Raw genomic sequence first — 20626 nt, 5'->3', positions numbered from 1 at the left:
TATAACTTGGTGGTAATGGGAGCACATTGTTGTCTAATTAGTCTCACATTATTAGTAAAGTTATTAGTTACCTTAAAACTGTTCATTCCTTGAGCCAAGATTCAACTCAGTACACCTAAAAACTCTCTGGTCACTAGTGACCTTTGCCCTTTGATCTGTGATTGGAACCAGTCTTTGAGTGGCTCCAGAGCTGGAGAGTCTCTAACTCCGGTTACTCAGCCAAACGATGCCTTCTCTTGAAGCACTGACTGATGAGGTCATGCATGCATAAGTTACATTATTATGAATGAATAATGTACATAAATGTATTATTGAACATTTAAAGCATGTTCAAATAATACTATGATAATAACTAATTGATGGACAGCCATTCAGAAATTTCTTCTAACATCTGAACCAAGTATTGGCAACCAACCAGCAGCTACTCATGGTACCAACACAGCTAAATCCACACCGTGCAAGTCAATAATGTCAGTTAGATAAGGAAGAGTGTTTTAGATTATATTGTATGTACTGTAACATGTTTGCAACATTTCATCAACAGCTATAAAAAAATCCACAAACCTGGCCTGAGAAGGTTTAATCTTATTACTGTAGCATTCAACAGTTACAAGAAAAGAAAGAAAACAAAAGGTAACAATACAGTATTGGTTTTGTGTAACATAGATACTTTGCTAAAACAATTAATTTAAATTGTATTACAGCTTGCTATGATTTTGTGTTTTCATAATACAGCTACAATTTTAAGGTGCTTTGCTTAAGATCACATTTTGAAATTTTTTTGTTGGTTTGTTTTTAACACAAACCTTTCCAAACAAACCTCAGCTCACTTTAGTCTTCCTCTAAGGAAGTGAGATATTTTCACATTGGCTAATATCTGGTTCCGTCTGTCCATTATTAAATTATCACTGCGCCTATGATACCTTTATAGCTATTATTTATTATTATATTTGCAATTTCCTGCTGTTTGGTTCCGTTGTATTTTAAAGTGGACTTTATGCAGGACATACATTATATTATGTTTATTTCCTCTTTTTTTTCAATTTAAATTTTTTAAATGTTTTTGCCATTTCTGTTCAGATGATAAGCAATAATATGACAGAAATAATAAAACCACCAGAAGTGCTAAACCACCAAACGATTAAAGATATGCATCATATTATTAATATTCTATCGTGCTTACAATGCCAGGCGGAATGACAAGTTTTTATTAGTACAAAGAGGCACAGTTTAGTATCTGGACGTGGATGAGGTGAAGCAAATTGTTCTTCTTTAGTTCTCGTCTGGAAAGTCTGCCTTCATCTGCCAAAACAAAACAGAAAGAGTTATTAGAAGGTAGATAACAAATGTGTGTGTTCACAGGTGGGCATACAAAGCTATTGGGTGTCTGCGGATGCAGTGATTTGTTAGAAGCGGTGATGAAGAAGAACCAAATCATTTAGTATCTATAGTTAATCTACAGTAAATCAGCATGTAAAATGTCCAGTGGATCCATCTGAAACAGTGGAAAATATGTTTTTATTTTGTTTATTTGAATGACTTGAGCTTCATTAGTCTAAACCCCAAACCCTCCTAAAGTTGAAGGACAAATATTGTGCAACCATTGTGGAGCAAGCACTCACATCTAAAGATTGTAGTTTACAGATAAATAAATGGAAGAAGTATGCAACTAAATAAATACACCACACATTTAGGGATTATGTTCTGTGGAACCAACAATATTTTGAGGGAAAGAATAAAGGATGCAAAAGACAGAAGGTGTGCTCTACTCGCTACTGTGATGTATCACTCTCATCACTTTGTTAAGAAACAATAACTGATCCCTGGAACATTTTGACTTTAAGCTGTGTTACACTTAATGTCTTGTTTACTGGGCACATTTTCACTCAGACAATACAGAAGTACAGAAAATGTGAATTATGACAACATGCACTAATTGCTAGTGTCAAGACACGATAAGAGCCAAACACACCATCTCAACAAGCCATAACACATAACACATGTGTTATAACAAATAATGTGGCAGCCATGACTACTGCATGCTTGGAGCAACAGATTAAAGCCGCATCTACCTGAACATCAAACTCTCCAAATCCAATCAGATTGTTGGTCTGAAAGCAAAACAGGAGTTTACATATAAAGACAGAAGGACAGTTATAAGATCTACTGTATGTCCAGTTTAACCAGCAAAATTTAAATAGGTAAAAAGAAAGATTAAGATTGGTAGTATTTCTATACATATATACATATATCTATACATAGTATTTTCTACTGTACATACAGTACAGTACAGTATATCCTACTACAACACTATCAAAAGGTAAATCTGATTAGGTACTGATTTAATTTTAACTTTTAATTTTGTCAGTTTATAGACTCTCTTTAAGATAAAAGAACTATCTTTAAAATAAAAGAAAAGAACAAAAAGATTGTTGTCGAGGTTAATACAGTCAGAGACATAATGATTTTTGTGTATAACCTGGGCATAAAGAAAAGGCTTGAGAGTTCAACATTCAACATCTGATTGAATGGACAAATGGTACTATACAGAGTCAACAAGTCACTTAATCCCCAAACTTGAGTATTTTCAAAATATTGGAATTGAAAGCTACAAAACCTTTAAGGCCACAAGAGCGAATGGAACTGATGAGATCACAGACTGTTCTAATTCTGTTTGCACATGAGATGGCCATTTTGTATTGTGTTCAAGCTTAACAGGTCTCCTCATTTGTTATTACTGCACATTGTGGTTCTTCAATGAAACACATGCATTAGCTGCAGCACTCACCACAGCGTCGATGTCTCTAGGACCAACATACTGCTCCAAAGCTTTGTAGTCATCAGGAGACATTGGCATCATGTTATCTTGTAGTCTGGATGGATGTCTGCACCAAATAAACATACCACTGTTTATCTTCTGTTTATCTTACTGATAAAATATATCACATAGTACAACGTGTTGATCGCTTACACTTCTGAAACTGATATTAGCTCTGTCTTCATGTAGCCAGTCTTGTCCACACTGTCTAATTCCATCGGTTCTGGGGCTGGAAGTCAATCATAAACACATTAAACGTAAAGAAAAAAATAAACACATTTTTTAATTGGTGAATGAAATGAACTTGTGTGTGTCTTACTCTCTGAAGGTTTGGGGTAATACTTCCCAAAGGCCTTATCTTTGGGGATGTTGGGATACAGGAAGCGGAGTGGGTTTTCTGGTATGTTTTCGGCGGCCATCACCTTGTAGGTGCGGATGATGTCGGGCAGAGAGACAGCACCCAGCTCCTTTTTTGTGTAGGGTTCCACTGAATGAAAAACGGGCTTGCCTGGGAAGTGAGTGAAGGATGTTACATTGTTAGAATCCGTTGAAGTTACACCCTCAAACTCCAGTACTTTTTAGCCTTTTAGCTTTATTAAAAGATTACTTAAGATATATTTTTGCATTTCTCATCTCATATGTCTTGATAATGGCTAATCTTGGGTCTTCACTTGTATTCCTCTGCTACACATTGACCTCACGATAAACTGTGGTACCATGCACATCATGTTCGATCCAGGTGAAGGTGATTGCTCCCTCTCTGCTGCTCTCGCTGAACCTCAGCAGGAAAGTCCCTGGACACTTGTCGCTGAGCAGAGCCTTCTCCCTCTCCTTACTGATGAAACCCATGATGGAACTGCAACAAGACAAAAAATGCTCACATATTTAGTTTCAACTACTACTTACTTTAGAAGTTTAAAACTGCTGCACTGTAAAAGTGTAAAAATGGCTCACCCATCATTCCACAGAGGGAGCAGGTGTCTTTTAATCAGATCCAGGATTCCTTCAATCCACAACCAGAAGGGGAAAGCTTTCTCATTGGTGCTCTGCTGCTGGAAAAAACAGAGCCCACTGGTTTTAGTACAGAAGCAGAATAAAAGTATTTCATACTGAAAGTTACAGTTGCTGTACGTTTGTGGCACCACTATGTCACAGAGGCATTGCTAACTAGAGTTAGTATTTTAAGTCTCAACACAAGACAAAGTGAGTTTAACTGCCACTGCTTTTAAAATTTTAATCTCAAAAACAGCGCTAGTGTCTAATAATCCAGTTCTGTTCACTACAAAGTCATAGTCGCGGTGACTGAGGAGACGTTTTTCTCATCTTTTTTATGTCTGTCTTGAAACAGAATAGAAAGATGGCAGGCTTCTCCTAAAACTACTGTATGCACAGACACACTGTGTCATGTCTGATGTCATATGGGTTTATATTTAATAAATATTTTCTAAAATGCAATTATCACTAAATTTCAGAAATTCTGTTAGGAAAACCTTAAAGAACATTTAAATCTGTGATGCAGAAGATTGTCCAAACCAAAGCTACAGTATATCTAAACTACTGGACCACAAACAAATGAGCTGGTTTTGAATTTATCTTCTCTATTAGCTACAAAGTAATAATCCCAACTCAAAATCTTGTACCAATTCAGGAGGCAATTTAAATTTAGTGTAATACAGCAACTACAGGGTGTTTTTGGTTTACTAAATTCTTTGGGTTTTAATTGTCTCTGTTGTTCTGTAATGTGTAAATGTGCAAATAGAACTTTCAAAAAAAGGAACCACATTAACATTAAAAACAGATAAAACTGTAGCTTGTTCTTTGCTTACTTTACAGAACTTGGTCCATGGGATGAGCCCCTCAGGGTTCCTCTGGGCTTTGGCTCCTACAAAAAGAAATGCAGACGTTTACTCACTAGTTCATCCATCTTCCATTCCCCTTAATCCCGTACGCGGGGTCGCGGGGGTGCTGGAGCCTAACCCAGCTGTCTGTGGGCGAGAGGCAGGGTCCACCCTGGACGGGTCGCCAGTCCATCGCAGGGCAACAACACACAGACAGACAACCGTTCACACACACTCACACCTATGGGCAATGGAGAGAGTCCAATCAACCTAATGCATGTTTTTGGACCGTGGGAGGAAGCCAGAGAACCCGGAGAGAACCCGCGCGAATACGGTCACTGGTTCAAAGTGCATAAATGTAAAAGGTCTGCAGATATTATTAGATGTGTGGTTTCTGCTGTTTCCTGACCGAGCAGTTTGTCTGCCAGCATGTTGAGCTGCTCCTGGTTCAGGCCTCGCTTGGTTACCGAGGAGAACTGCCAGCTCAGAACCTCGGACAGCTGGGACCACTTTGCTGGTGGAGGTGAGAGAAAGAACTTCAGGTTCTGAAAAGAGGAGAAGACATTCTATCAGAGCAGAGCAAATATATACGGTAGTATAGGAACAAATATTCCATACACACAGATGAGTATTCTGCAGTACCGAACCAGCAAAACTAACTGGTGTCCACTATTTCATATTCATAAGTAAAATAATATAAAACATATAAAATTGTATTGACTAAGTCTTCTTGATCTTGGTTTCAGCAAAGATTCAGTTTATTTAGGTTGTCAAGTTAGAATAAAGGATTATTTTAGTAACTTCGAGTCACTTATTTTTACTTAGGCGCAGACTCATTAATATTTCATCATAGACATAATAAGACAAACAACTGCCCTAAATTTGTGTGTGTGTATGTGTGTGTCTGTGTCTTACTTTAGGCTCAGTGGTCAACATGTTGTACCAGAGGATTGAGGCCCAGCCGCTGGGCAGTTGACAGACATTAGAGATGACCACAACAGGCAGAGACATGGCCTATAGCAACAACAACAACAACAACAACGAACACCATGACTGTAACAACAATAGAAATAAAGTCTTTTCTGTCATTTAGAGTTATTTGTTGAGGGCCACAATGAACATGTAATGTAGTTTGTCTACTCAGGAGCTTGTGGGGCATATGATGCACCCATTTTGATCTGTTCTGTTTGTGTATGTTTTCTCACCTCCAGTTTTATGTCCATTCCAGACTGATTAACCTGCAGTTCAGACTCAAAGCTGAGCGAGTGAAGCTCCTCGGTGACAATCAGAGGACCCTGGACCCACCCAAACACCAACACAAATCTTTAGAGACCACACGACTTCACTAATGAATGAAACCTACAGTGTCTTACCTCATTTGTTCTGTTCCCTGCCACTTTCTGCTCTTTCAGTTGCTGCATGAAGAATGACATGCGGTTAAAGACACATTAAAACACCTGATTCAGCAAACATCTGCAATTAAATTTGATGGTCTCCAAACCAGACTCCCTTCAGCTTTTGGTTGCACCACAAAAATGCTGGCCATACTGTACCTGCCAAAGCACGACGTACATTGTGAACAGGCCAGACCTATTGCAGACAAAGTCTGAGACAATGTACCCCAGAATACCAGAACACTCGACAGAATGTTGCAAGCGATGAAGATTGACAAAGCTTCTCCAAATCCACTAAAAACACAGGTATAGAGGTGGTTCACTGTTAAAAACCACATTGTTCCTTCAGAATCCACAAGCCACCAATCAGCTTACAAACTACCTCAGTAACTAACTGGCAGGGTGAAGGACGAGTCCACTTTCTCCTGCTTCTGAATTCTCAGTGAAAAAGTGTTTTGGTTAAATTGAGGTGACGGTTTGATGAAGAACAGATCCCCTTACTGAGATTTGTCAGAACTTGAGGCTGCCTGATGAACTCCTGATGAATTTGTTCCAGGGCTGCAGTGCCTTTGGCCTGCCGATACCCATCAGCTACCTCTGTAGTCTCACAAGCTAACCAGGCTTCATTGGACTGCTTCTTCAGCCTCATGGTTTCAGCCATGAGGTTTGGCGCCATTACAGGGACCAGAAATCTTCCCTTGGGATCTGGTTGAAGCTCTTCCAAAGGTGGACGTTGGTGGACGCTCCCATTTACTGGGGGTTCAGCCAGACATTCCCAACAAGCCCTCACACCCTGAACCCGCCCTCCAGCGGAGGTGAAATAACCTCCCACTCATCACCAGGTCCTGACTGATTAACAGCTGAGCTCCTCCCCTCACCAAGGCACATACACAAAGGTATGTTCAGTTGGCCCTACATGATGTGTTAACAAAAAACAGTGGGGCCCCCTCACCTTCTTGCTACAGAACAAAAAGAAAACTCTTTATTTCAATAATCAGTTACATTATAACATTGCTTAGTTGGGTTTAAAATGTCTTAGTGATGTACAGATAAATTTGAAAAAATGCCCTCATCTGTGGGTGGTGGGTCAGTCCTATTGGACTGAGGATGGCCAGCTCCCCTGGCAGACACCCAGGCATCCTGACCCTAAGCCTGGCTCCAGTCTGTGGTTCTAGCTGACAGGCACCAGACTTTGAACCGCTCTCAGAACTGCATATAAAACAAAACATTTATCTTACCAAATGCCTGAATTCTGCTGCTAAGCTCCCATTCGACTCTTCCATGTTCATGACTTTGGTGTTTGTTCCCAAAATGTTAAACTTCCGAAACCTGGCATAAAGAAAGCTGTTACTCATAATGTTTTGACTGACATTTACTACTTTCCAAAGTGAGAAGGGAAACTACAAACCCAGCGGACTAGTATATAGTTTGGTCATGGTTATGGTTGTGTGTTTGTGGGAGTGTGTGAAGTTGGATTTGACACATACCCTTTTTTTTCTGTAACATCCCTGAGAAAAAGAAAGACATCTTTTAAACTAAATGTTTAGACACATACAGGTATTTGATGCAGGTGAACATTACATGAGCTTACTTATCAAATAGAGCCTTGACTTTTATTTGGTAGTTAAATTCCTGCAACTTCACCAGAAACCTGAAGACAAAAAGAAGCAGGACATTCCTTCACTCACTGGATTTACCTGCGATTTTTTTGGTGGCAAAGTGAGGCGACAAAGTGGTAAACGCTCGGCTGTGTTTGTGTGTCACCACAAGTTTCACACCGCGCTGCCGAGGATATTCCTCTCTAACGAGCGCTATAGTAAATGGATGAGCACAAACAAGAGGTGTGAGGCTGTGGGGGAAACTCCAGGAGTGTTTGTACTGTACAACTGGGATGTTTTCAGTCTGGACAAGTAAGCAGACACTACATCATCTTCTGTGAGAATATCGTCATTTCATCAGGACCAGGGTGAGTTACAGTATAACAAAGACCAACCCCGGTTCACAGCTAAACTCAGACGACTGAGGTCAGATATTTCTTTTACACCTGGCACCAAGACAAATTCCTACAACTGTAAAGTGTCTGTACTGTATTGGTAATAAACACTTTTCTGATTCCGATGTGCACTGTAGGCCACAGTTACACAACTGTTGTATGACAGGACGTATGTTATTTGCTTTACTATTAAAACAATATGCTAGAATGTTTGTAAATGTTAATATTGAGCAGGTCTTCATTGTAAACACATCCCTAATTCCTAACCCTAACCATCCAGTTGCATTTCAAAAAAATATATACTTATTTGCATAAAAAAGGTGTCTTGTTTGCCACTAAAGATTAAGATAATACTTTATACTTTTCCAGTTTTCTAAAATGTGATAATAACTAAATTACAATCAGAAATTCTGTTGTTAATTAAACTTCACCTGTTCACCTGCAGGATCTTATCTATATAAATAATAAATAACTGCAGGACAATTACAGCAGAAATATTTCTGCATGAAGCCTTCTCCACAATTAATAATACATCAATGCCATTTAGATACAGCGTGTGAGAGAAAGGAGCTAAAGGAGACGTCCCACTGTGGACATTCGTGTGTGTTCTCACCTCAACTAGTACTGCTGACAGGCCAAACCAAACACCTTAAACCTTAGCAGGACACCTTCCTCCTACTCCTCCTCCTCATCATCATCATCATCATCATCATCATCATCATCATGTCTTTAAACTGCAGCAGTTACTTTAGTTATTTGTGATCATTATTGTACCGACACAAATCATTATCAGTGTCAGTTTCTATGTAATATGTGCACCACAAGGATGCGAGTTCTGACCAGTTTCTGAGTCCAGCATTAAAGTAGTAGTGTCTTGTGATTCTTCATTCATTCAAGTTCACTTACCAACACAAAAACTGGAAAAGTATAAAATTACATTAAGAGTAAAAATACAGGCTATGACAGTAGAGGTACATATTTTCATGAAACGCAGTTGGATAATATTTTTATCTTATAAGACGCAAACCTGTTAATTTCTAAACTCACTTATTGACATTTAATATTTTTACAATATTTCTACCTTAAACACCAGTGACTAGTTTTTTATTTTAGTAGGTCTAAATTATCACACCTGATATTAAATATAATATATATATAGATATATAAATAGAAAACCTGTGTGTGTGTGGCGTGAATGGTCAATATACACGTTAGAGCCTGGCACTATACGAGCTACCAACGTGATTCACCTTTAGGGAAAATATTCACTGTAATAATACAAGAAACAACCAGATGCCTATAACAAATGTTCTGGACCTTTGCGTCTTGACATTATGTTTACTGTGTCTGCGTGTGTGTTAGTTTCTTACCGAAGTTTTACTGTGAACTGAACACCTGTTTTCAGCACCAGGGGTCTCTGTGGGTGTGTGGGCATGCAGGGGAGCCTCTCCACAACCAGAGAGCTACACATACACAGACAAACATGAGTCATTCTGAGCTTCTACAAAAGCACTGGAAAATACATTCAAATTTCATAATCTATTGGATCTATTCCTCACTTGGAGAGAAGGTTCTTGAGGAGCTCCAGGGCTCGTGTCTCTAGGAATACTTTCTTCTGTGTGATGGGGTCGCTGTCATAGGTAAACATCTGCTCCAACACCTGCAGCTTCTTCAGGTGCTGACGGACCTGCTGGAGACTCTCTGCAACTGCTGTAAACCTGTGGGGGGGTAAAGAGGGGGGTGGGTCAGCAAGATGTGGAAATAGAGGTGTTGGAATGAGGAGGGATCAGTAAGACAAGACAGCATAGGAGAAAGTGTAGGGGGAGGGAGAAACGAGGAGGAGGGGTAGATGATGAGTTTAGAAAGAGGAGGAAGGTAAACAACTTTATTTATTGTGACATTTGGCTCTTTATAAAGACTTGCTGGAAATCTGACCAGTTCTGCAGGTGATCCACGCAGGCATTGGGTGGGCCACCGATGCAGGCAATCTGCTGCCGCTGCTTCCACTCTGGCAGCTCCTCGGATATCAGGTCTGTTAGCAGTGCTTGAGTGGCATTCAGCAGCTCAGCAAGTTGAAACACCACTTCCTGTGGAACAGCAGAGATTAAGATTAAGATGTTGTGTTGTGTGTTTGAGATGAAACAGGTTAGCATAGTTGACAATTTAACCTATAACCTACACAGTCTGCATCAGTAGAGTCTGGGAAACACACGGTATTCTTTACTACACTACAGTAAGTGCTGCAATTTCACAGTTCAGTTTTCTTCATCGATGAGAACACTGCACTGTTACAACAGTAACTACCAATAGATAATAAAGACCAGTTGCTGGACTGGTTCCTAAAGACTTTAAAATGCTGACATGTATCTTTACACTCTGTCAATGTAAAAATATGTTTTTACCTTATCTTATGCAAAAACTAATGATCAAGCTTTTGTATGTTAGGCCATTCACCCCCAAAATGTTCTGGAGAAATATGCTGACCAGTAAACATTTCTCAATGGCTTCTTGTGCTGTATGTTGAAAGGAATTCTGAAGGTACATCTTGTGATGTGTCTCCTCTCACTTTAGGTGTAGTGGACTCTTAATCCTTCTCTGCAGCCACTTGTCGTGGCTCCATGGTTTGTGCTGTGAATTCTAAACATATGCATGTGTCTTCACTGCTCATGTCTTCCTTTGTTTAGCTTCACTCTTTTCTTCCTGTCTAATTGTCTAATGTTAATTTAGCAGTATTCTGCCATACATTTCATATGTTTAGGGAGCCACAATTCCTTTTTTTTCCTCTTCCTACTAACCTGTCGTTTGGATTTCAGCTGAAGGCACATCCCCCCAATCTGCATCTTCTCCTTCTCCAGCTCCTTTGGTGTCATGCCGTTCATTTCGTTCTCTACACAAACAGGAACACTTTAGTAACAAACGCCTTAGACTTTAGCTTTATAAACTGTTATACAACCACATTTTTAATTATTATTCTGCTTTGTACGGAACTTTAAACATGATGTTGTAACCTTTTTCTCTCTTCAAAACATTCTCACCTCTGTTCTTCAGTGTGTTGATTTTGAAATCATACTCATCCTGCAGGTCCTCTACATTTTTAATGTTCTGATCTACCATCTGGAGAAAAGTAATTTTTTTTATCAAATATTTTGACAATTTACACAAAACTTTGAAGTTTGTTTTTCCATTGTCTTTCATTTTATACACAGCTTTCACTGTTGCCTTACCTGCACTCTATCTTTCATCTCCTTCACTTTGTTGTCCAGCTTTTGTTTTTCCACCACCATGGCTGACACAGCCCCCTCGCCTTCTTGCTACAGAACAAAAAGAAAACTCTTTATTTCAATAATCAGTTACATTATAATATTGCTTAGTTGGGTTTAAAATGTCTTAGTGATGTACAGATAAATTTGAAAGAATGCCATTCATACATTATTTAGAGGTTCCTAGTGTTGTACTGTAAATATGTTGATCTTTTGCCAGAAAGTTGTTGTGTCTAATATTTTAGGCAGATGCTAAGCAGTGAAAGAGGAAGTTATAGTGTTGTTCTGTTTTTGTTTTTTGACAAACCAACTTAAATATTTAGAAAAAAGTTTGTGTCTCTCTGATTTAACCTCTGTACTCTTTGCATTAACCAGGATCTTCTGTTCCTCCTTAAGGTTTCTGGAAATGATCATGGCCATGTGGACGGGATCCTCCTGGAAACGATCCTGCATAAACAATGACCGTGTTTAAAATGTATCGGTAAAAATTCTGGTCAAGTTTAGTCCACAGCTCCAGACCTGTAAGTTTCTCTTGATCTTGCGAATGTTGTGCTGCAGTAGAAAGTTGTTCTCCAGTGCGAAGCGGCTGTGTTGGTCGTCCAACTGGGCCAGGAGGTCGTGAAACCGAACTGTGGCCAGCGACTCCTGCAATGCCACGGTGTCCCTGAGGAGATCAGGATAATTGACATTATTGGCTATGATTGTGAACGTACAGTAGATGTTGTCTGAGCAAAAGAAAATATTTTAAAATGATGTGAAACTGAGAAAAGCATCAAATACTCATTTGGAATCGCATCATATGCAGTAAAAGATAACAACATGCACACAATATATGAGAATTTCCTAACAAACCACATAAGTCACTTCCACATGAAGGAAACAGTATATGAAATGTAACACTTAAAATTTGTCCAAACGTCCTTTATACAAGTTGAACATATTAAAGCACACTAATAACAAAAGAAATACTTCAAGGTGTTCTTAATAGTATTTGCCAATGCAACCAATAAATGCAACCATATTTTAATAAAATGCAAATAGAGAGTATAGCTCTGTAGCAGAAACATGTGCTACAGGGCAAAGAGGTCACTAAAACTAAGTACAGAGCTAGTCTAATGTTTCTATGCAGCAGTTAAGACATTTGGACAGTAACTGCAGTCTACAGCCTCCTGCACTTCATTCATGTCTCACTACTGCACTGCTCCTGCAACATACTGTTACTGTGACAGCTTTTTGGCTCAATGACAAATTATATTGCAAAATTATGTGGTTCAATATTTCACCTTACAGTTACCTGTACAACAGTTTTGGACAGTATGTCATTATAAAACTATAAATAAAGACACAAACAACTGACAACAAGCATTGCAGCCATGCTGATGTAATAATAATAACCATCAGCTTCATCATTAACATGTGAAACTCCACAGAATTGTCTAGAAGACATTATTATACGTCTAAATATAATATGAAGTTGTTTTTATAATTTTTGTGTTTTCCAATAGATGCAATGATGCATCAAGATAAATGACATCATGTATCTCATCTTACCAGTCAATGCTCTCAATCCATCTGCTTAGGTACTGTCGAATGTCCATAGGGAAGGAGTCATCGTACAGCTGGTCCACCTGCTCCAGGTACTTGCTGTCCAGAGACTGAAGCTGGCACCACTGCGCCATATTCTGGAAATGACATGCAGCTTTGTGAGTTTTCAAAGAACCTGCTGTGGTTCACAGACATATGTACATATATATTTCCTACAGTTCTAACATGGAGCTTATAAATGTACAGTATTGTCCTCCAGTTAATCAAATAATGTGCTTTTTGAGTTCACTGCAGAAAACCAGCTGATTGTGTAACAAGTGACAGTTGTGACAGAGTTCCTGTGGTCCTCTTCCGACTTATTTTTACAGAAAGAAAAACATTCAGAATGCACAAGTTTAGTTTAGTAATTTAGTAGTTTAGTAATAACTGAAAAAGAGCAGGATGATGCATTCACTGTTAACAATGCTTTATAGTATGACACAGTTTAGAATCTATATTTAAAACCACGCTTTTTTTTACTTGCAACATAGTTGTACAGTAGGTTTATGAGTATAGTTGGAGAAGTGAAGCCACAGTACAAGGATGACACCATAGGTTTCATTTTCCCAATTCCCACCTCTACCTCCAGCATCAGTCTCCGGCCATTAAAAATTAATTCTTACCCAAATTAAAATCTCAAACGCCAATCTGATTTCTGTATCTACAGTAAGCGATATTACATGTACATAGCATGGGATTATTATGTCAGTAGTTTATAGAGGAAACCCATGATGGTTGATTATAGTAGCTTAATATACACTAACGCTTGGAGTAAACCAAACTCCGTTAAAAAAATGCCATTTTAGGGATTTCTAATACCTTGTTGTAAACAGCTATTACGTTTAAAACGTTACCTAAATGACGACATTCCGCGGTCATTTCGGTCAATGCACAGTTAACCTAGTGTAACTAATAGACTAAATATTTAACGTAAAGCATAGAATAGAGGTTTAAAATGCATATTTTAAACAAGTTTCAGATGGCGAGAGCTGACGCGTGTGGTACTGTAAAACTCGCACTTTAATAAAAAAAAGATAACAGCTGCATTGTAAAATGTGAGACAGAAAAGCTTTTAAACGCTAGGAAAGTTGTGTTGACGAAACTCACAGCGGAGAGCGGATATAGGCGCATTAATTCCATGGCGAGAAAAAGTAGGTCGTTTGACTTACCTTGTATTTTGGTGAAACGTGTACAGTTTATGGAGCTTTGTGTCTGCAATGTTTTTTTTTTTTCAAAAATTGTAAGACGAAACGCTCAGGGCAGATATTGAACGTATTTCTAGTACGAAAATGTACGAAAAGGGCTTTAGCCAATCAGCGCTTAGAGTCAGAAGTGTGCCCGCCTTTTTCTTAAGATAGCGAATCAGATTACCAGAAAATCGGCTGTTCCGTCAGTTAACACACCTCCCTTAACAAAAATAATACACAAGCGGTTTTGTTAATTGCAACAAATGATAGTACAAAACGAGAACATACCACATACATATTTGGTTTACGTGCGACTACGACAACTACAAAAATGTATATACAACTACTATGCCTTAATACTTTAAAATGAATTAAATATATGATTATACAGGGAGGAGAGCCAATGAAAAGATCAGCTCACGATGACCACGTGTTTTCAGAGAAAGAGAAAGTAACTTGGACATATACAGTATAGGATTGAAACTAAAACCTAACTCTATACGAAAATTAGACATTTCGCGTAATTCTTGTGACATGAGCGGCTGGAGGACAAAGGAAGATCTATAGTTAAGTGACAAAGTCAGCTTTATACTGTATATGCAGGACACACTTAAGTAACGAAATTTCGTTTATTTCGTGTATTACTGAATATATACCATATAAACATACACATAATCTATACACATAATAAACTGTAGAGAAAAATATATTTATATATTTACAGTAAGGGGCATATTTCAATATTAAAGATAGGTATGACAGATTTGTACAGAGTTATAAAGTGTTCTTTAAGTCTGCAGCTTATGAGCAGGTGTAAATTGAGCCTGTGCAGAGAGACGAGGCTGGTGTGGCTGCGTGACTGAGCTACTGATTGGGCGGTGGAGGAGGTGGTGATTGTGGTAGGGATGTGAGGGGTTCCCTGTGATGTGGAGGGCTCCGCTGAGGTGCATGTCATTCAGATCATGAAGAGAGGGGAGCGGGACACGTGTGATCCTTTTTCTGCTCTTACTGTGTGTTGCAGTCCCTTCCTGCAGGTGGCATTGCAGGCTCTGTACTGCACAGTGATGCTGCTGAGCAGGATGCTCTCAACAGCACCTCTGTAGAAGGTACCCATGATGGAGGGATGGGGGGGGGCATAAATGTCTGTTTTATTCGCTTTTTTTCAGCTACAAATACAGTACCTCTGACATTAATAAATGAGTGTCCCTATCTAAATTGTGTTTGTGTCTGTTTTTGCTAAAATGAGCACTATTTGGACTGTCTCAAACACTTTCAACGATTCAATGCAAAGCTTCAAAACTTGAGAAAAATTCAAAACTTCAACTTGACTTCAGAGGGAAATTGCTTTGCCTACAGCACTGTATTTGTGACTATGTTCAACACAGATTGACAGGGAACGAGAGGGAACCCCCAACATTAACACAAAGACAAATAACATCCAGGTTGTTCTTGAGTGATACACAAAGTGTATTGGATCAGACTTCACAAAAGTAACATTTAACTTACAGATCTATAGTGACTTTAACACAAGACGATCTGAATCAAGTGCTGTAATAAAAGCACACATATTATGGATGTTAATAATTAATAAAGTTGCATAATGACACTGACAATATGATGAGTAATTTTTTTTAAAAACCTGAAACAGGTCAAATCTAATTTGCGTCGCTAACAAATGTTATTTGCCAAAGAGAAGGAACGACTTTTGGGTCAAAAGCCTGCATGAAGCCTGACAACATCTGCTCTCAACTTTAAATCAGGAAGAATCCTCCCCCTGGGATCACATTTCCACCCTAACATCATCCCTATTCTTCCCTGGGAATGCTTTTTACACTGTTTGACTAGAAACAGACAGTAGTGCAATATAGTATAAATAATCTGTCACAGTACTGGGCAAATTTGCAAGGCTATGTTTTCTGAGTGTCACATACACTGGTTTTTCTTTACTGTACATTAATTATCCAAGAACTTTATCCTCAAATGCAGTGTTAGAATTACATGGAAAATGCAAATACAGAGACCACATCATACAATATGCTTCAAAAAGAGGTTTATTGACATGAAATAAACAATCAAAGATTCAGTCCTGCTTTGGCCTCTGGAAGCTGACCTCTCATATACTTAGTTAGCAGTGTTAGTGGCCCGATATGAAAATTACATTTTGCATGTGAAATTTTAAAATTCATGTCATCGTGGGAACATGTACTGTATCTGCAGAAATAAACAAAATATAGTCTTGGTCGAAATATTACTTTCCTACACTGACATAATCATGTGATCTTATCCCAGATTGCCTGCTCTTTTCTACACGAGGAGCTTGAAAATAACTTCAAAGTACAGCTGAGGTGATTACTGGAATTATGCGTAATATGAATTGGCGGCAATTTTGATAAATGATAATGTAGTTTCATTGTAAAAATTATTTCTACCTTTCAGATCATAACAATATGAACTTTCCCTATTGAGTGAATGGCTTTTAAGAAGAAATGACATGATGTCTTGTGCAACTTTTACATGTTTACAAAATATCACAATATCAGAATAAAATCCAAACACATTTTAACAATGTCTCTTTCAACAAAAATGTTGCTTCCTCTCCATGTCTGCGATGCTCTTGAGAACTGGTCACAGCGAGGACTTTGCAAACAAGCCTTGGGACACAAAGGCTCAGAGTCACTCAGTTCATGTTTTTCAAAATAAAGGCGCACATGTAGGACGCCCTGCAGGGTTCGCCCCGGTGAAGGCTCAAATCAGGACACGTTTTCATAACAGAGCGAGGACATGAGGCAGCAGGAGTCTATCTAGAAAGATAAATGGTGGCTGGGCCATATTATATGTGAGGATCCTTTATATCACATGCATATGTGAACATTTACTTTTTATTAGCTTTTGGATAGAAAGTTTTTGTTGCAACCTTTATTTGGGCCTAACGTTTGTTGTCTTTACTTACTTTCGGTTCAAATTAGGTCAAGGTGAGGAACAACTTCTTTAATACCCACAGTCCTCCATGCATCTCTTTCAAAGATTCTTTAAACTATTTGTCTAAGGTTGAAAGTTTGGCGTCATTTTAAAGGTTTGCCCTACGACCAGCAGGATCACTGGATTTCCTCAGGAGCAGCCACAGTGGTCGACCACCATCGACGGGATCTTTCCGTAGATGATCTGCTCCTTGCGGTTGAAGTAGAGCATATTGATGGGTGACATCTTGGTGGGTGTGCAGCAGGGTCCAGCGGTGCCCCGTGGGTTTGCCTTGTTCACCAAGTGTGCATGCGGGTACTGCTGCAGGTGCGTAAACTTGCACTCCCCTGAGCAGTAGTTAGCCCGGTAACGTTTGGGCGCGATGATCCAGTCCCAGCCGAACTCCTCAAAGTCGACGGTGAGTGGATAGCGGCAGCAACGCGTTTCTGCCGACTCCTCGTCGCAGTTAAGGCCGGAGTCACGGCGGGATCTCTTGGGAGTGTCGAGGATCTTCACCTCAATAAACGGTTGCTAGAAGAAAATGTTACATAACATACAAAACAGAAATAACAAAACTAGAGGCAGCAATATATTCGGAACCTGATCTTATTGTGTGTAGGGAACGGACACACTTCTACGATGCATATTACAGATGTACATATATACATATGCATTTGAAATTAATTTCAAACTTTCAGTAAAACATATAGTTTTATCATCATAGTGGAACCATCCCACTTGTTGTGGACTCACCAATCCTTCCTCTCCAGGTTCTACTGAGGTGACAGCTAGGTCTTCTCCTTTGGAGTCATATGCATTGATTTCAATTCCATAGTTAGTCTCTGGTTGACGGAGCCAAGCCTGCAGGAGAGACTTGATGTCGATGCTCTGCCAGGAGCTGGCACCGGCGTCCGTGTCAATCTTAAGGGAGCGCACTCTGACCCGAGTGTTGTTACCTTCCTTTCCGGGTTTGAGGCGAGAGATCTGTAGGAAGATGGTGGTGACCTGGTCAGCCGGTCGCAGGTGGACCCACAGCTGAGCGCTGAGGATGTTTTTGGGCTGGATCTTTGAACTGAGGCTGAACAGGCAGCAGGTGGAGAACTCGTCGTGGGTGATCTGGTTCGCTGGGAAAAACAAGACAATAAGTCAACACCTTTGTACAGTACAGTACCACTATTAGGACTCTTTTTCTCATAAGATGACTGACATGAACAAAACTAGAACAAACTCGACTAATAAATTTTACACAATGTATTCAAATTATACAATCACAGTTCATGTATGTATACAGTATATGTGTTTATATGAGTTTAGGAGGAGGACGTCCCCACTAAGTTATGATCAGATATCTTAAGTGGGAGCCACCACTGCTATGTTTTTGGTTTTACCTCACCAGCAGTTCACTTTAATGTAGGACCCAATTTATGGGTCACGTGCACATTATAGAACGTGATCCTAAATAGTGTTCAACTTTGCGCACGCGATTTATGCGGATTCAGCTTTTTACGCACGAGGTTCAGAGAACATTTGAGGGTATAAACGTTTACGTTTGGTGGCCATGGTGATGATGGTCTCCGTCGTAGCATCATCCTCGTCCTCCACCCGCGGGTCGTACTGGTCCAGGAGCTGCGTCAGAGGAGGCGCCTTGGGGAGCAGCTGGCGGATCATGTCCCGGCTGATGTTGGGCGCATGTTCCAGCCTCAGGATACTGAGGATCTGGGACTTGATGCTGTGGAGTCTCATCTGCTTGCTGTGCTCCCGGAAGTCGCAGGCCGAGCACTGCTCTCCACTTTCTGCCAGGAGCTTGGAGGTCTGGTTCATCTCCATGGAAAACACCGCAGAGAAGAAAGCGGTCAAGCAAAGCACGTGCAGCATCCTTACGTGAAGAGCAGGCCGGTGTAGGGACGTGGTCTGATATGAGTCCGTCCACTGGTCCCAGCAACTTTTGATTGGTTCCGTGGCGGATTTTTTTAAATCAGAGGGGAGATTTAAAGAGGTAGCATGTTTATGATCAATACTTTTTTAATAAAGACATTCAGCAATCATTGACTTTTTCAATCTTCAATTTGTACTTCATAGTATTTTGAAAAGTAATTAATAAAATAAATCAGAAGGAGAATAACTTTCCTCCTTCACAAGAATTTTTCAACAGAACGAAAAGCTGACACCCATTATTTACTAAGTAAATATACTGTATCAATAAATACAGATAATCCAAAGGTGTCAAATAGATCCATAAAAGATTAAGGCATGACATTAAAGGCTGCAAATGTATTTGTAAATATGTCTGACGTCACAGTAATTTAGTGTAACTATTCATGTCGCCACTAGATGACAGCTGTGCATCTGTCTTAAATGGACCATTTTAAGTACTGACATGCACTGGGGCAAACAGCAATTTCATAAAATAGTCATAGAGAGCGTAAATAAAGGCTAAAGTGTGTTGGTTAGCAACTACCTTCAATAGTTTACTATATAGTTTCACCTACTAGATTTTCTATTTAACAAGACCATTATTATGAGACAGAGCACATGCTCAATAATTTGCTTTTAATATTTTCTGTACAATTACTCACAGGATGGACTAATCCTGCCTTTGATGCACACACAGTACATGTAAGTAGATAATGTTCATATGCGGTTTTGTTTTTTAATTAGATTTGTTGATGTTGATGATCTCTAGACGAGCAGGACTGTTGAGGTTATTAGAGCCTGTTGGCTTATCAGACGTACACAAACAACAGAATGAGCACTCTCCTGTCTGTGGTGTCAGACACTCGTTCAACAGGTTGTGCAACTTTGATGCCCCACAGGCTTCAGGTGATTCTGTGGTTGCAAAGTAAAGTACCAGAGCATGACTCCTTTCAACAGCTTTAATTACTGCCAATGTGCATGTACGATGGAAAACAACCATAAGAGACCATCCATCCAGACGGAGCCTCTGCCAGCTGTCATTTGGGTGAAAGGTGGTTTATCCTCCAGACTGTCACCAGTTTGCCAATCTATCCCTGGACCGACAAATACAACTATGGGTAATGTGGAGTCTTTGCAGTGAGGGAGGGAGCTGGAGAAGCCTGAGGGAACCCATGTAAATCCAGGGGGTCCATGCAAGCTCCAGACCGAAAGGCCAACTGAGCCCAGGTTCTTCAGGGAGGCAATCACTTATCCACTCCATTAGAGAACAACAGGAATATGAGGCCAACTTGTTTCATGCCGCAACTTCACTAGAGCCTGCAAATAGTAAATATCGAAAAACATGAGTGTAAATCCAACCATTGCTATATAGCCAGACAAATTTATATTTACAGTATAACTTTATATAATGTCATGTGTTTTTCTACTGTCATAAGGTTGGCGAGAGGTGTGTCTGGTGGTTGACACTAGACACTGTCAACAGAACTTCAGAGATGTCAAGATAATTAAGTGCGCTTCACACGTTAGCACATCGCTGCGTGTATTGGCTTTGGCACACAGTCTGATTTCACCTGACTCGGGTCCGCCCTGCAGCCTGGAGCACAGGTGTCAGTGCTGCATCCTCCACACCTGTCACTTTGATTAAAGTCACATCAACTGACAATGCAGCTCCACCCAGAG

The 20626-nt window shown here is 39.7% G+C and overlaps 2 protein-coding genes across 6 annotated transcripts; both read right to left on the bottom strand.

Moving 5' to 3' along the window:
* Positions 1-565: 565 nt before the first annotated feature.
* On the bottom strand, positions 566-14215 carry stat1a (signal transducer and activator of transcription 1a). 5 transcript variants are annotated; one of them, XM_029134080.3, is made up of 25 exons: positions 14057-14215; positions 12855-12985; positions 11823-11967; positions 11655-11750; positions 11268-11354; positions 11079-11157; positions 10839-10930; positions 9979-10130; positions 9603-9761; positions 9414-9506; positions 7642-7701; positions 7538-7558; positions 7289-7379; positions 6030-6071; positions 5862-5951; positions 5572-5670; positions 5066-5201; positions 4645-4700; positions 3773-3870; positions 3535-3674; positions 3138-3326; positions 2972-3047; positions 2789-2885; positions 2073-2111; positions 566-1302 (listed from the first exon to the last, which is right to left on the bottom strand). In XM_029134080.3, the coding sequence occupies exons 2-25, from the start codon at positions 12980-12982 to the stop codon at positions 1273-1275; spliced, it is 2295 nt and encodes a 764-aa protein (XP_028989913.1). In that variant the 5' UTR covers positions 12983-12985; positions 14057-14215; the 3' UTR covers positions 566-1272. The 5 variants fall into 5 exon arrangements, 4 of the variants coding, with proteins under 4 accessions (XP_028989913.1, XP_028989922.1, XP_040924461.1 ...); XM_029134089.3 differs by having other exon boundaries at positions 3773-3867; XM_041068527.2 differs by lacking the exon at positions 2073-2111.
* A 1892-nt stretch (positions 14216-16107) lies between these two features.
* On the bottom strand, positions 16108-18962 carry LOC114846008 (growth/differentiation factor 8-like). Its single transcript, XM_029134691.3, has 3 exons — positions 18580-18962; positions 17786-18156; positions 16108-17563 (listed from the first exon to the last, which is right to left on the bottom strand). The coding sequence occupies exons 1-3, from the start codon at positions 18905-18907 to the stop codon at positions 17183-17185; spliced, it is 1080 nt and encodes a 359-aa protein (XP_028990524.1). The 5' UTR covers positions 18908-18962; the 3' UTR covers positions 16108-17182.
* Between the last annotated feature and the right edge of the window lie 1664 nt (positions 18963-20626).

This window comes from Betta splendens, chromosome 2 (assembly GCF_900634795.4).
Source record: "Betta splendens chromosome 2, fBetSpl5.4, whole genome shotgun sequence".
In the NCBI taxonomy this organism is placed as follows: domain Eukaryota; kingdom Metazoa; phylum Chordata; class Actinopteri; order Anabantiformes; family Osphronemidae; genus Betta; species Betta splendens.
The sequence above is the reverse complement of the archived record's forward strand: the minus strand, read 5'-3'. Positions and strand labels throughout refer to the sequence as shown.